Below are 17,306 nucleotides of genomic sequence, written 5' to 3' on the forward strand. Positions count from 1 at the left end.
CACCTATTGTTCTAAAAAAGTCGAATAATCGCGAAATAATAAAATCGCGGATTTTGTACTAAATTTATTATTTTTTTTAAAATCAATTTCGAAAAATTAGTTGTAAAATCACCAGATGCTCCCAATTAAGCTTGAACACTTAATCCGTGAATTTTGTACTAATTTTGTGAAAAGTTTAGAACTTATACGTACAAATCATGAATCAGAAAATATGTTCTAAAAATATTTCTAACATTCACGAGGAAAGAATACTTCATTCGCAAGAAAATGTTGTTGTAAAATTGTTGAATAATTCTAGAATACACAAGCAGATTTTGTACTAAATTTATCAAATTGATTTATACTAAGCTAAAAATTATTTATAAGATCGCTAGATCTTCCCAATATTATCACATGGAAATTATGAAATTATGAAATTATTATTACAAATGTATCAAACAAGTCAAAGAATATATTTTAAAAACGTTAAATATTTTTAACCTTCGTGAAGAAATAATAACGTGATTCGCGAAAATATTGCTTCAAAATAGTTGAAGATTTCCGAAAATTTCGGCAAATTACATCATAAATATTGAAGAATTAGCTTTATAATCGATATATATATTCCAAACAAAATTTGTACAGAAGATTCATGAACTTTGTACTAAACTTTTGGAAAATTTAGAACTGCGTCAAACAAGTCAAAATTTTAAAAGCATTAGATATTTTCAACATTCACGAAGAAATAATGTGATTCACAAGAAAATATTGTTCTAAAATTGTTGAACATTCCCGAAATTAAAAATGAATTTTTGGAAATTGTACTAAAATTATAGAAAATTAAGAAATGCATGTTACAAGGCGGAGAATTTGTTTTACAATTATTCTCCCGGAATTAACTATGAATTTGTGGATTTTGTACTAAATTTATTAAAAAATAGAGTTTATAAAGTCGTTCTTCTAAAATTGCTTTCTAAAAATTAAGGATGATAATTCCTAAAATTATATTCCTGATATATATATTCTTGACGAAAATTACTGAAATTGACAGTTAATTTTCAGTCAGTACTAAAGTTTTCAAAAGTTTACAAGTCGAAAAATTTGTTCTAAAATTATTATCTCGAGATGAACGATCACATTCACGAATTTGTACTTAATTTATCGAACATGTAAGAACAGTTTTCGATAAATCAAGTAATTTGTTCTAAAATTATTAGAGACTCTTAAAAGTATTAATGGTTTTTGGAACTTTGTTCTAAAATATTTAAAAGTTCGGAACCATTTGAAACAACTGAAAGAATTTCTCCTAAAAGTGGTATGTACTAAATATGTACTAAAACTTAAATGGACAAATATCCATATCGGTTTTATTCAGAGATTGTGTACTAAAAACATTAAATTTTAATCTTTTGGATATAGGATCCATATTTGGCAAAATTATGTTTTTGTGAAACTTCCGACAAGGCAATAAGATAGAGAGACACTTGACAATGAAGAGAACTGAAGAGCATTTCAACACCTCTTGAGAAAATAATAAAATATAGCGGTGCTACTACTATCTCTATTGATATTTTCCATTAGCTCTTTTCTCACCAATGAGCTTCGTCTTCTACCCGACACTTGAAGTTGGCTCAAATTTAATCCCGTATCGATAGACTGCAAAATTTATTGGGTTTCAGTTTACATTAGTAACATACGACCACAAGATAGAGAATTGCATGCATTTCAACCATTTCTAAGTCCACAAAAAGGAAATAAAAGTTCTTCTGTGCTTGATTTTGAGAGGGGAAAGGATTAGAAGATAATTAGGGATAGAATGAAAGTGTGCATGTGATCTAATAATAATTTTCCAACAAAAAAAAAAGAATTATTTATCGTAATTAAACAAGCACTAATGTGTACTTTGGCAGACATACCCCAGTTGTATTTTCCATTGAATTATAGACCTACAAATTGAGTGAAAAGAAAAAAAAACCATCAAGAAATTAACTTTACAGCAATTCACCTGAATATTTTATTTATGAATTAGAGGGTGCTGATAATCAACGTCATCTGTTGACGTGGAAATAGAGCAATTGTCGTAATGCAGCACATGTTTCCATGTATCATCATAAACCTAATCCCTCTGCTTCAGTGAACAGTTTGGGTCTTTTGATAAAATTTTCCCTTTCAAACTCAAACAACTCCAATAAATTAATATTGTTCATTAGCTGAGAGTCACACATTGATAGTTTATTGATTCAATTGGAGAAAACGGAATGTTTAATCCTATAATAAAAGCAACAAATGAATAAAAAGAAGAAAAATGAAGAATTCTATTTTCATGAGCATTTTGAAATTTTCAGAGAAATAAAAGAAATGTGTCGAATAAATAAAAAAAAAGCTGAAATCGTACAGTTTATCCGAGACACAAACTATCTCATCTTTCATTATAATTGAGATATTATTGTGATACAAAATGGTCAGAGAAAACTCCAAAAGACGATACATAAAGTTCCCTGGAGAATATGCTAAGAAATGGCGTCGAAATCAGACATTTACAATTAAGGCTAAAATTCATGCGAGTAACACATATACCAGCGGACGACATCTGAGCAATACTGGAGTAGCCTCTATGGCAGACCTGAGCTAAGAGAAAAGCCGAACTGAATTTGGTGGTGCCTATTGGGATTCTTCGAAATGCCGGGAAAATTCACGTTGAGAAAATAAGAGGTTTTTTAATGTGAAAATTGTTTAATTCCTTAGAGTTAAGTCATTTTAACAAGAAAATCCTTTTTTCCCTTCTTCGATAATAAATCATTATGAAAGTTTTGCTTGTTTGCAAAATAATCAACATGTAAGTTTTATGAAGGATACGTTATCATGTAAGACATAAGGATGCCTTACGAATAGCTTACTGGAAATTTTCACTTTAAGGATATAATTCATGCGAGCTACACCGGAGTCCTGCTACAAAGATTCAGGTGAAATATTTTATTTCTATTCATCAGTGGGGTTTAGTTTTTAACTAAAACCTACTAAGATGAATGATTATGAATATGATTCTTATGATCATATTCTAGAGTGACTTTTCTAATAAGAGTCACTTTAAGTTTTGATACGATTGCTTTTCATGAAAAGCGTTCATCGGCCTTACATTTAAGGCTTACTTAGGTGACAAAAAAGTAGTTACATAATGTTAAACGTCTATAAAAGATAGTTTGACGTATGGCTTACAGGATGGTCCTTTTTAAGGCTTACTTAGAGCATTTTTTGCCTTCTGGCATGCTTTACATGAATGCATTTCTTATGATTTACATGTATTTATTATTACAGTTTTACGGAATTTGCTTACAAATGATTTAAATGTGTATTTATGTAAGGCGTCCTTAAAATCCATAAAAATGCATCAATAGCTTTCCTATGCCTTACAAGTAAGGCTTGCGTAAGTGACAAAAGTATGGTTATACCAACGTGGCTGAAGTTAGCCGAAATCCACCCGAAATGTGGTTTGTGTCTTGGATGACCCGAAAGGCTATAAGCCGACAAATGGTTTGTGTCTTGGCTAAACAAAAAGGCGCATGACCCGACATATGGTGGGTGTCTTGGCTAATGAATAGGCCTTTACGTTATTTTTTCATGCAAAAGAAACCCAATCACTAACAAACTAAATTTAACGATAAGTGTTTTTTTTTAAATTATTTCCTTGTTCATTTTCTTTTGATTAACTCTCTTTTTCATTTTATTTGTTTAGCAATCACTTTATCTGTGATCACAGCGATACCCGAAAAATTTCGGGCGTTGATCTCAGCGACTCACCCGAAAAAAATATTTCAACTGAAAGAATACTCTAATAAAATTGTATACACAAAATAACATTAGAGTTAATTGTTTTGATTAAAAACATAATTTCCTTATTTAATACAAGTGCGTTTTCCTGTTTATTTTTTGAAATTATTAGTTTATCGCTGATCCCAGCGACACCCGAAAAATTTCGGGCGCTGATCTCAGCGACACACCCGAAAAAATTCATTTCCACTGAAAAAACATTTCAATGCATTTTTCCACACGGAATTACATTTAAATAAATTCGAGTGATTAAAACATTCACTTTTCCATTCATTTTTTTTACAATGTGAGTGCGTTTGCGTTTTTAATTCACGAAAAATCATTTTTCCGTTAATCTCAGCGACACCCGAAAAATTTCGGGCGCTGATCTCAGCGACATACCCGACAAAAGGTTGTTGTCTTGGATATTGTCGCTGATCACAGCGAATCACCCGAAAAATTTTGAATTTCTTAACGGAAAACATTCCATTCCAATTTTTCACACGGAATTACATTTGAATTAATTCTTTTGATTAAAAATATCACTTAACAATTAATTTCTTTACAATTCAAGTATATTTGCGTTTTTAATTCACGAAAAATCACTTTTCCGTTACTCTCAGCGACACCCGAAAATTTTCGGGCGCTGATCTCAGCGACGCACCCGAAAAAATTCATTTCCACTGAAAAAAATATTTCAATGCATTTTTCCACACGGAATTGCATTTAAATAAATTCGTGTGATTAAAACATTCACTTTTCAATTAATTTTTTTACAATTCAAATGCGATTGCGTTTTTATTTCACGAAAAATCATTTTTCCGTTAATCTCAGCGACACCCGAAAATTTTTGGGCGCTGATCTCAGCGACTCACCCGACGGTTGTTGTCTTGGATATTGTCGCTGATCACAGCGAATCACCCGAAAAATTTTGAATTTCTTAACGGAAAACATTCCATTCCAATTTTTCACACGGAATTACATTTGAATTAATTCTTTTGATTAAAAATATCACTTAACAATTAATTTCTTTACAATTCAAGTATATTTGCGTTTTTAATTCACGAAAAATCACTTTTCCGTTACTCTCAGCGACACCCGAAAATTTTCGGGCGCTGATCTCAGCGACGCACCCGAAAAAATTCATTTCCACTGAAAAAAATATTTCAATGCATTTTTCCACACGGAATTGCATTTAAATAAATTCGTGTGATTAAAACATTCACTTTTCAATTAATTTTTTTACAATTCAAATGCGTTTGCGTTTTTATTTCACGATAAATCACTTTTCCGTTAATCTCAGCGACACCCGAAAATTTTCGGGCGCTGATCTCAGCGACACACCCGAAAAAATTCTTTTCCACTGAAAAAAATATTTCAATGCATTTTTCCACACAGAATTACATTTAAATTAATTCTTTTGATTCAAAATTTAACTTTTCATTGAATTTCTCTACAATTCAAGTGCGTTTACGTCGTTTAATTCATGAAAATTCACTTTTACGTTAATCTTAGCGACACCCGAAAAATTTCTGGCATTAATCTCAGCGACACACCTGGAAAAATTATTTCAACTGAAAAAATTTTCCTAATGCATTATATCCCCATTATCCCATATCCACAAGGAATTACGTTAAAATTAATTCTTTTGATTAAAAATATTATTTCATAGTTAATTTATTTCCAATCCAAGTGCGTTTGCATTTTTATTTGATGAAAAATCACTTTGTCGCTGATCCCAACGACACCCGAAAAATTTCGGTTGCTAATCTCAGCAACACACCTGAAAAAATCAATTCCAATGAAAAAAAATATTCTATGCAATTTTCAAAACGGAAATTATCTTGTATTTTTTTTTTTGTTAAAAATATCACTTCTCAATCAATTTCTTTGAAGTTTAAGTGCGTTTTCACTTTTATTTCTTGAGAGTTGTTTCCACCCGAAAAAGATTTGAATATTTTTAACGGCCCACCCGAAAAAATTATTCATTTTCAAGAGAAGTAGGGGAAGTGCTTATAATTTTGGACAGTCTGCATATAAGCATCGATATCCTAAGTTTGAAGTGCCATATTTTCAATACTAATTGACTTTTCTTGTTACTCTCTTTTCAGAAGGATTGTTTAGAAACTTGGCAAGCTATTTATCATCTCATTTTTACTAAAATCAGTTTTAATACGTTTAAAAATGAATTGATATGTAGAGGTGAATTTGACTCTTATTTTGGACAACTTGGTTATTAATTTTTACAACTTGTCTGTAAATTTGGACAGATAATCCGCCTCAACAGGATGCCCATTGTTCTTCATTTTATGAACCAATCTTACCAAGTCCTCTTCCTGTTCATGTAAGGGAAACGTAGAATGTCACAAGAAGCCCGGAAACTTTCCATATCATTCATTAAAGTGAGTTGACTTCGATACTCCAAGTACGTGCGGATTCGCTCATTCCCTGACCTTTCCGGGAGCCTTTCAGGACATTTCTCGCTACATCTCTTTCGTAGAGATGATGCTACTTTGTTTCTCCAGGCATTTGTCCAACCTAGTCATCACAAAAGCTAAAACTTCACGAAATTTCGTGAGAAAAACACCTGTCCAAAATAAGAATCATCACCTCACTGGTGAATGTCTTAAAAAATTTCCCATTTTTCACACGAAAAATCTAATTCACAAGGCAAATCTCACTTCAGGTCAAATGTACAAATCATCAGTAACGTGAATCAACACAATATTCAATGAATATTCAATAATATCACTCAAAAACAGCGAACAAACTTTGTTAGTACTTCACCAAAACTAAATAAGACTGAAGTAAGCCACGAAGTTCTGTCATATTTCTCGTAAGCAATTGCTCACACTGAATTTTCAAGAAAACAATTTCAACTCAAATCATATTCAAATTTTAACGTATTTAGTGTTAAAATATTCCAAAAAGAACAAATATTTAGATAGAATTCATTATTCATCAAATATTGGAATAAAAATCCATCATTTTAATCAATTTATTTTTAGTGTCCAATTTTATCCTCAAAGTGTCCAAAATAAGAAACTGGACAAAATTAGAAGCATTTCCCCTAATTCTAATGCATCATACAACACAGAATTGTATTATAATTAAATTCTGTGTATTAAAAGTACCATTTTTTCTGAATTTTCTTTCATTATAGTGCTTTTTAATTCTTAATTTTTGACAAGCCACTTTGTCGTTGATCACAGGGACTCGCCCGAAAAAATCTCTTACTTAGTGCGCCCACCTGCAAAATTTGAATTTTTTTTAACGGAAATCACGTTCAAATGCAATTTTTTATTGAAAATTATTCTATAATGGTATCTACACACAAAGCAATTTTCGTCAAAAATTGTCTTTTCCCGTCATATAATTTCGTCAGATATCTTTAAGTTTTCTGCAGAAAATATCTACACCTCTGCCGAAAATCTGCCGAGAAATCTGTAGATATTCCTACGAATTTTATTTGCGCTTGGGACAGAATTCGTCAGAAATTTTTCCAGATTTTCTGACGAATCCTGGTGCATACTCTGACGAATTTTTGTAGATATTTTGCCGATTTTCTGTAGATGTTTTTCTACATTCCAGACTTTCCAGACATCTGTATTTGAAAAGATGGAATATTTTTTCACTGAAGTTTGGAAAATTCAATAAAGCTATTCTTGGTGATATCACAGTATTTATATAAAATAAAGAATTCTGCGATGCGGTGTTATAAGTAGAGAATAGTGAAGTGAAAACTTTAAGCAAAGTGTCGACCTAAATTTCGTGTTTTTGTGTCATTCGATTGGCGATTTTTAAGAAATTAGTATTTTTGCTTGAATCTTTTTAGTTATCTAAAATGTTTAATCGGAAATGCTTGTTAAACAGAGCATACCATTTTCTTGTAATTTCTACAGTTTCTTGATAAATCAACACATTATAACACGGCATCGCAGAATTCTTTATTTTATATAAATACTGTGATATCACCAAGAATAGCTTTATTGAATTTTCCAAACTTCAGTGAAAAAATATTCCATCTTTTCAAATACAGATGTCTGGAAAGTCTGGAATGTAGAAAAACATCTACAGAAAATCGGCAAAATATCTACAAAAATTCGTCAGAGTATGCACCAGGATTCGTCAGAAAATCTGGAAAAATTTCTGACGAATTCTGTCCCAAGCGCAAATAAAATTCGTAGGAATATCTACAGATTTCTCGGCAGATTTTCGGCAGAGGTGTAGATATTTTCTGCAGAAAACTTAAAGATATCTGACGAAATTATATGACGGGAAAAGACAATTTTTGACGAAAATTGCTTTGTGTGTAGATACCATTATAGAATAATTTTCAATAAAAAATTGCATTTGAACGTGATTTCCGTTAAAAAAAATTCAAATTTTGCAGGTGGGCGCACTAAGTAAGAGATTTTTTCGGGCGAGTCCCTGTGATCAACGACAAAGTGGCTTGTCAAAAATTAAGAATTAAAAAGCACTATAATGAAAGAAAATTCAGAAAAAATGGTACTTTTAATACACAGAATTTAATTATAATACAATTCTGTGTTGTATGATGCATTAGAATTACTTCTCTTGAAAATGAATAATTTTTTTCGGGTGGGCCGTTAAAAATATTCAAATCTTTTTCGGGTGGAAACAACTCTCAAGAAATAAAAGTGAAAACGCACTTAAACTTCAAAGAAATTGATTGAGAAGTGATATTTTTAACAAAAAAAAAAATACAAGATAATTTCCGTTTTGAAAATTGCATAGAATATTTTTTTTCATTGGAATTGATTTTTTCAGGTGTGTTGCTGAGATTAGCAACCGAAATTTTTCGGGTGTCGTTGGGATCAGCGACAAAGTGATTTTTCATCAAATAAAAATGCAAACGCACTTGGATTGGAAATAAATTAACTATGAAATAATATTTTTAATCAAAAGAATTAATTTTAACGTAATTCCTTGTGGATATGGGATAATGGGGATAATGCATTAGGAAAATTTTTTCAGTTGAAATAATTTTTCCAGGTGTGTCGCTGAGATTAATGCCAGAAATTTTTCGGGTGTCGCTAAGATTAACGTAAAAGTGAATTTTCATGAATTAAACGACGTAAACGCACTTGAATTGTAGAGAAATTCAATGAAAAGTTAAATTTTGAATCAAAAGAATTAATTTAAATGTAATTCTGTGTGGAAAAATGCATTGAAATATTTTTTTCAGTGGAAAAGAATTTTTTCGGGTGTGTCGCTGAGATCAGCGCCCGAAAATTTTCGGGTGTCGCTGAGATTAACTGATTTATCGTGAAATAAAAACGCAAACGCATTTGAATTGTAGAAAAGTGAATGTTTTAATCACACGAATTTATTTAAATGCAAAAAAATGTTGAAATATTTTTTTCAGTGGAAATGAATTTTTTCGGGTGCGTCGCTGAGATCAGCGCCCGAAAATTTTCGGGTGTCGCTGAGAGTAACGGAAAAGTGATTTTTCGTGAATTAAAAACGCAAATATACTTGAATTGTAAAGAAATTAATTGTTAAGTGATATTTTTAATCAAAAGAATTAATTCAAATGTAATTCCGTGTGAAAAATTGGAATGGAATGTTTTCCGTTAAGAAATTCAAAATTTTTCGGGTGATTCGCTGTGATCAGCGACAATATCCAAGACAACAACCTTTTGTCGGGTATGTCGCTGAGATCAGCGCCCGAAATTTTTCGGGTGTCGCTGAGATTAACGGAAAAATGATTTTTCGTGAATTAAAAACGCAAACGCACTCACATTGTAAAAAAAATGAATGGAAAAGTGAATGTTTTAATCACTCGAATTTATTTAAATGTAATTCCGTGTGGAAAAATGCATTGAAATGTTTTTTCAGTGGAAATGAATTTTTTCGGGTGTGTCGCTGAGATCAGCGCCCGAAATTTTTCGGGTGTCGCTGGGATCAGCGATAAACTAATAATTTCAAAAAATAAACAGGAAAACGCACTTGTATTAAATAAGGAAATTATGTTTTTAATCAAAACAATTAACTCTAATGTTATTTTGTGTATACAATTTTATTAGAGTATTCTTTCAGTTGAAATATTTTTTTCGGGTGAGTCGCTGAGATCAACGCCCGAAATTTTTCGGGTATCGCTGTGATCACAGATAAAGTGATTGCTAAACAAATAAAACGAAAAAGAGAGTTAATCAAAAGAAAATGAACAAGGAAATAATTTAAAAAAAAAACACTTATCGTTAAATTTAGTTTGTTAGTGATTGGGTTTCTTTTGCATGAAAAAATAACGTAAAGGCCTATTCATTAGCCAAGACACCCACCATATGTCGGGTCATGCGCCTTTTTGTTTAGCCAAGACACAAACCATTTGTCGGCTTATAGCCTTTCGGGTCATCCAAGACACAAACCACATTTCGGGTGGATTTCGGCTAACTTCAGCCACGTGTTATACCACACGTTCCCGTGTATACGCATGGACGGCCTTTCCCTGGTCACGTCTTGCGGTCTAGGTATTCGGCACCTTATTCGGAAAACTTATTTTCCCCATTAAATTGCCAAAAAACGATTTGCGCCTACAGCCCCTCTGGTGTCGGTTTTAAATACTCAGCTACTTCTACAGAATTATAGGGTACTTAAAGACCTTTAACTTTCCCTTAGTGAAGAAATAAATCGGTTCTGTAGAATTCGAGAAATTATCATCGAAGCACCAAAAAATTGCAAAACGATTTTGCATAAATTAAGGGGTAATAATCCCTTAAAATTACTCCTTCTATTCCCATACAAAATACCTTCTTATCTACAAATTTCGACCTGCTCCGTGAGACCAAGGCTCTTAAGAAATTAAAAATTTAGTAATTTTAGTAAAACAACAAATAATCAAATAACATTGCTGCAAGAAGAATATTAATTAAATAAAAGAATTATTAATGATTAATACTCACTACAATAAATATTTCTACGACAACTGATCAATTCCCACGACCTCTCAACACATTGAAAAATAAATTAAAAAAATTATGGAAATTATTCACTTACGCTTCTAACTCCTTGATGGTTGAGTGCTTCTGTCTCGTCATCAATTCCAAATGGGATCTTGAGCCAAGTGAGCAGAAAGTTAGAGGCTCCACCTTGCACAATCACCGTAACAATAACAATTAGAGATGTCGTGGTCAGCATGGCTTGCCTTGCATCAGACACGGTATTTCTGATGGCCAGAGCAAAAGACATTGCTCCGCGAAGGCCAGCAAAAAACAGCATATGCTGGAAATTCATGGCAATTTTGGGCTTTCTGCCCAGATTCAGCAGAAAAGACAGCGGATAGATATTCACAGCTCTACCGATTGCTGCACAAATCTGCAAAAGTTTATACCCCAAGAATAATTACTGAAAATCCAAAAACTTGATCATTTGCAAAATTTTACTTTTCAATTTACTACCCGTTCATAACCGATTTGAACCGATTTTTAAATTACTTAAAACATTGCCCAAAAAACACATCTGAAGCAATATAATTGAATTTTGAATAAAAAAAAGGGTGGCAAAACGTCCCAGGTTTTGCGGAATGCTCAAACTCGTGACTTAGATGCTATACCGCTAAAGTACTTTCGCATCATTTACCGTTTACCGGTACTCAACCGATTTAAATCGATTCATAAATCACTCAATAAATTCCACAAAATAGTTTAAAGAGTATTAAAAAATTATATTCGAACAAAAATTACTTATCGGTTCATAACCGGTTCATTATCGGTTCAAAACCGATTAGAACCGGTTCAGTTTTATCGGAAATTCCAAGACCTTTCCAACGAGCTGAAAAATTATACCATTCGGATGATAAATACGCTTTCTTGAGCCTTTTTAAGCTTTGACCTTGAAAAATCGTTATTAGGAATAACTCAATAAAGAGGACATGTCCGTCTGGGTAACCTTTACAACATGTACAAATATGAAGAAAATATCACGACGCATTTTCGAGTAATCTAAAAAAAACATGGTTTTGGAGGGGAAGGGAAGGGGTGGGGGAAAATTAGGGGTATGTTAACGATCCATAGGTCGACTTCTGGGGGGGGGGGGTCCTCTGAAGGTCCCAAGCCGCTATCTCTAACCGTTTGGCCTCTAGAGCTGGCGACAGCCGGACGGACAAACAGACAAACAGCGTGACATTTCTCAGAAATCGTTTGAAACGAGAAGATTTCTTGAGAAAAGTGGTCTCCGGAGGGTGGAAAGTGGAAATTTTGGAGAGTGGAAAAATCGATAGATTACTATTCTCTCTCTCTCTCTGGAGTCTGAGCAATAAAATTATTATGATTTTTTTTGGGCAGTATTTTAGCATTCTTTTACTTTTTTGAATTTTTATTAATTTTACCGGTTCACAACCGATTTGAACCGATTTGAACCGATTGTTATATCACACAAGACATTTCCCAAAATACCTCAGGAGCAATACACAATTGAATTTCGGATAAAAATCACTTATTGGTTAAAAACCGGTTCATTACCGATTCATAACCGATTGAAACCGGTACCGATTCATCAGGGATTCCAAGACCTTTCCAACGAACCCAATTTTGAACAAAAATTTGCTTTTTAGCCCACAAATAACTCCTGTAATTAAAAAAAAAATAAAAGAAAAAAAGTACTTACAAATCCACTCAAGATGAACCACGGATCAAAATGATGCTTCGGAAATGTGAACATGGAGACTCCAATGTATGAGAAAATAAAATTCTCAGCTAGAAAATTAAGTAACTCAAAGATTTGCTTTGTCCTCGTTCTTGAATCTTCAGACAAATTGTTGTAGGTATAGTGAGCTTGACAAATTCCACAGAAGAGAACAGCCACAACTCCCGTCAACTCTGTGGCCTCGGCTATCAGGAATGTGCTGTAGGACATCAAGACAAAGAGAGCTGATTCCAGGAGCGGAAAATCCCGGACTCGAGTGAATTTGGTCAAGTAAACGTATCAGTCAAGGAAAAAACGCAAAAAGATGAGCTAAAGAACAAAACAAGAAATCATTTGAAAAGGATATCAATGCCGTAAAGCATCCCATTGAAGCTCCAATCAACAGAGACAGCATGAAGATGCTGAAGAAGTCTCCTAGAGATCTGAAGAAGGCGTCTGTCTCGAAGCCCCCAGTACTTGAATATTGTTCACCGTAATTCTGGATTGCACTGGAAAGTAAGTAATTTTGTACGATTTCAGCAAAATTCTGACCTAAATATTTTACAGATAAACGAAAAAAAATCAACATTCAGTAGCATGAAATCATCGATGATATAATTAACAACACAACACAAACACCAAATATTGAATATAAATTCAATTAATGAGAGAAAAATGGGATGAAATCTGCAATATTTCATGATACTCTTATCAATTTCTAGAATTTTTTTTGTCGTGATACTTTCAAGATCACAGATATTGCAATTGAAAAAGTTCCTTGGGAAAACGTATCTTATAATCGAGCATTTCGAGAAGTTTTTTTTTTTATTCAAAACCGATTTTAACCGATTTTAACAGATTTATAAATCAATTAAAACATCGCCCAAAACAGCTTAGAAGTAACACAATTTAATTCCGAATAAAAATTACTTTTCTGTTTATAACCGATTCAGAACCGATTGGAACCGGTAAAGACCCATTTCGATCAATTCAATTTCACTGAAGCAAAACTGAAAGCGAATTTAAATTTAAAAAGGATAGCAAAGCGTCATCTCAAAAAGCACTTTCGTATAATTTACAGTTCACCGGTTTACAACTGATTCGAACCGATTTGAACCGGTTTATCGTATCTATTGAATCAGTCAAAAGTTCACCTAAAATAATTTAGAAGTAGTACGTTAGATTTACAAATAAAAATTAGTTATTGGGTCATAACCGGTTCATTACCGATTCAGAACGGATTGGAACCGGTGCAGACTGCTCGGAGATTTCAAGACCTCTTCAAGGAACTCAAAATTGTTCAAATTGGCTAAGAAATACGTTCCCTTGAGCCTTTTTAAGCTTTGACCTTGAAAAATAGTTAAAATTGTTAAGATTTCAAGGAATTTGAAACTCGAAATTCCGTGGATGCTATTCCACAATTCATGGCAAGATTGTGGAAAAATTCCATTTAGACACATGGAGGGTTTATATGGAAACTTACATGTGAAATGTCGTCGGGATTTTATGAAATAATTCTGAGGAAAATTCCACTATCTTTCCTAAGGGTTCCTGATTTTTTTTTCCGTGAAAAATTCGAGGAATAATTCCATGGAAAAATCCACTAGCTTTCTCTACAAATATTTTGCAGATAATAATAATAGGAATTGTCCGTGAGTTTCCATGAACTTTTCCGACGAATATTTCCACATCTTCTCCTATGAATTATTAACAGAATTATTAGAACTATTAGTTGCAGTTCAACCATTTAAAAATTCGGAAAATCCTGTTAATTTCCACGAAAATTTCCGCAGACTTTTCAATTCAACAGCCTTCAGGGCTTCCATTTCTTCAAAATAATCCCTAAAATCGATTAAAAATGGCGTGTAAGTTGCATAGAAAATTCAAATAAAAAAAAACATCTTACGAAATGAAGGATTTTATTTTAACGTGGTAAAATCCACTAAAAGTCTACGGAAATTTCCATGGATAATTCCTTGAAAAATCGACAAAAGATCCCTAGGAAGAATTACTCGGAAAAAACCCAATTTAAATCCATGGGAATTTCCTTAGAATTATTCAATGGAAAAATCCGCGGAATGTCTCAAGGAAAAATAGAGGGTTTTTTCCGCAGATTTTTTTTAGTATATATTCTAATTCTCTTTTCTTTGCTATGGGGAGGCATTTAAGAGACATTTTAATGAAATTTTATCACATTTTGACTGACTTTTGGAAAGGTTGTGAATTTTTCACCCAGAATTATTCTTTGGAATTCCCGTGGCAAGTAAGTGGAAATTTCTGCGGTTTCTACCTCAACATTTCATAGAATGTTACCAGTTTACACCACAGATAAGTTTCACAAATTGTCCGCAGGGGATTCTTTGGAAATTTTTTTATCAAATTCCGCGGAATAAGTAGAAATTTCCACAGTAATTTTTCCACGGTATTCTGTGGATTCAAAAATTCCCCTGAAAAATTCCTTGAAAAACTCCGTGAAATAAGTGGGAATTTCTGCAACAATTTTTCACGATATTCTGTGGATTCTGAATTTTCCACGAAAGATTTCCTGGAAAACTCCGTGGAATAAGTGGGAAATTCCACAATATTCTGTGGATTCAGAATTGTCCTTGAAATATTCCCTGGAAAACTCCGTGGAATAAGTGAAAAATTCTACAATAAATTTTCCACGGATTCTGAATTTTCCCTGGAAGATTCTCTGGAAAACTCCGTGGAATAAGTGGGAATTTCAACAATATTTTTCCACGATATTTGGTAAATTCAGAATTTTCCCCGGAAGATTCCCTTGAAAACTCCGTGGAATAAGTGGGAATTTCTACAATAATTTTTCACGAAATTCTGTGGATTCAGAATTATCCCTGAAAAACCCTGTGGAATAAGTGAGAATTTCCACAATAATTTTCCACCATATTCTGTGGATTCAGAATTTTCCCTGGAAAACTCCGTGGAATAAGTGGAATTTCTACAATTCTTTTCCACGTTATTTAATGGATTCAGAACTTTCCCTGGAAGATTCTCTGGAAAACCCCGTGGAATAAGTGGAATATCTACAATAATTTTCCACGATATTCTGTGGATTCAGAATTTTCCCCGGAAGATTCCCTGGAAAACTCCGTCTAATAAATGGGAATTTCCACAATAATTTTCCACGATATTGTGGATTTAGAATTACCCCTGGAAAACCCTGTGGATTAAGCGGAATTTTTACAATACTTTTCCACGATATTCTGTGGATTCAGAATTTTCCCTGGAAGATTCCCTGGAAAACTCCGTGGAATAAGTGAGAATTTCCGCAATATTTTCCACGATATTCTGTGTATTCAGAATTTTCCCTGGAAGATTCTCTGGAAAACTCCGTGGAATAAGTGGAATTTCTACAATTCTTTTCCACGATATTCTGTGGATTCAGAATTTTCCGTGGAAGATTTCCTGGAAAATTCCGTGGAATAAGTGGGAATTTCTACAATTATTTTCCACGATATTCAGTGGATTCAGAATTGTTCCTGAAAGACTCCCTGGAAAAATCCGTGGAATTAGTGTGAATTTCTACAATAATTTTCCAGGATATTCTGTGGATTCAAAATTTCCCCTGAAAAATTCCCTGGAAAACCCCGTGGAATAAGTGGAATATCTACAATACTTTTCCACGATATTCAGTGGATTCAGAATTTTCCCTGAAATATTGATATTTATCTTTATCTGGAAATATTGATGATATTTTGTGGATTCAAAATTTTCCCTGAAAAATCCTCTGGAAAAATCCGTGGAATAAGTAGGAATTTCTACAATACTTTTTCACGATATTCAGTGTATTCAGAATTTTCCCTGGAAGATTCCCTGGAAAAATCCGTGGAATGATCGGAAATGTCTGATAAATTTAAATAGAACTTCCGAGACAATGATATTCTTATCAAAATCCTGTAAGCCTCTTAGCTTTCCCCGAATAAACTTAGGCGTCCAATTGAATCACACGCCCCCATTGCCTAATTTGCTTTTATCTGCTCGACTGTCTTCAATGTTTTTTTGATCATGAGAATGAGGCGCTTGATGAGTAATCATGTCTTTGTGTTTACACAGCACAAACATTTTATCTGAATAACCTCTTCCGAATCATTGGCAATTGATGAGACTGAGAGAAGAATCTAGAACAGAGGAGTGGAAAAATTCCAACTTACCCACTGAGGACGATGGCAACTGCATCATTGAGGACACTCTCCCCGAAGACCAGGGCATAGAGATTGACATCGACGTGCATGTCGTGGAAAATGGCCAGGATGGTCAGGGGATCAGTGGGAGAGATGAGAGCGCCAAAGTAGAGAGTGTCGAGGAAGCCAAAGCTTCCCCTGAGCCTCTCGGGCATCACCTGGACGCATCCGTACATCAGGGCTCCGATCAGGAAGGCTGACAGTGTTGTTCCGATGATGGCAAATGTGAGGATTGCTCCCAAGTTTCTGAAGAAGTATTTCTAGGGGGAAAGGGGGCGGTCAGGTGGGCTAGGAGAGATCCCAAAGGGGTGAAACAGAGGGACTGAGGGCACAAGCTACTCACTCTCTTGAGGCTGTATCCAGCGTGGAAAATAATCGGGGGGAGGATGATGTTGAAAAAGATCTCAGGGTCAAAGGTAGCCTTGAGATCAATCTCATTTTCCTCCACCTGGACAGCTCCTCTGAAGCTGTAGGCATAGGTTTTGTTGGGGAGATTCTTGGCATCGGGATTGGTGTGATTGAGCTTCCCTGGAAACTTGAGCCAGAGCGTATCTGGTGGCAGGCTCTGATTGTACATGGAATTGACTTCCGGATCCACACTCAAGTGGACCAGGGATGTCGTTGTGCTGGCATACCGAATAATTGCGCCAACAATCAGGCCTGGATCAACAA

At 33.8% G+C, this 17,306-nt stretch overlaps 1 protein-coding gene across 6 annotated transcripts in view; it reads right to left on the minus strand.

The window, feature by feature from the left end:
- The window catches only part of LOC129806205 (sodium/hydrogen exchanger 6), a 37,081-nt gene that overhangs the window by 19,352 nt on the left and 423 nt on the right, over positions 1–17,306 (minus strand). For 2 of the 6 annotated variants that reach the window (XM_055854617.1, XM_055854616.1), the window contains exons 2-8: positions 16,978–17,294; positions 16,605–16,894; positions 12,800–12,941; positions 12,415–12,723; positions 10,807–11,124; positions 1,896–1,925; positions 1,573–1,635 (exon numbers count right to left, since the gene is read on the minus strand). In XM_055854617.1, the coding sequence (XP_055710592.1) occupies positions 1,573–1,635; positions 1,896–1,925; positions 10,807–11,124; positions 12,415–12,723; positions 12,800–12,941; positions 16,605–16,894; positions 16,978–17,294 (1,469 nt within the window). The remainder of the gene's footprint in view (positions 1–1,572; positions 1,636–1,895; positions 1,926–10,806; positions 11,125–12,414; positions 12,724–12,799; positions 12,942–16,604; positions 16,895–16,977; positions 17,295–17,306) is intronic. The other 4 variants (XM_055854620.1, XM_055854618.1, XM_055854621.1 and 1 more) reach the window with 2 other exon arrangements.

The sequence above is a fragment of the Phlebotomus papatasi genome, chromosome 3 (assembly GCF_024763615.1).
Source record: "Phlebotomus papatasi isolate M1 chromosome 3, Ppap_2.1, whole genome shotgun sequence".
Lineage (NCBI taxonomy): Eukaryota > Metazoa > Arthropoda > Insecta > Diptera > Psychodidae > Phlebotomus > Phlebotomus papatasi.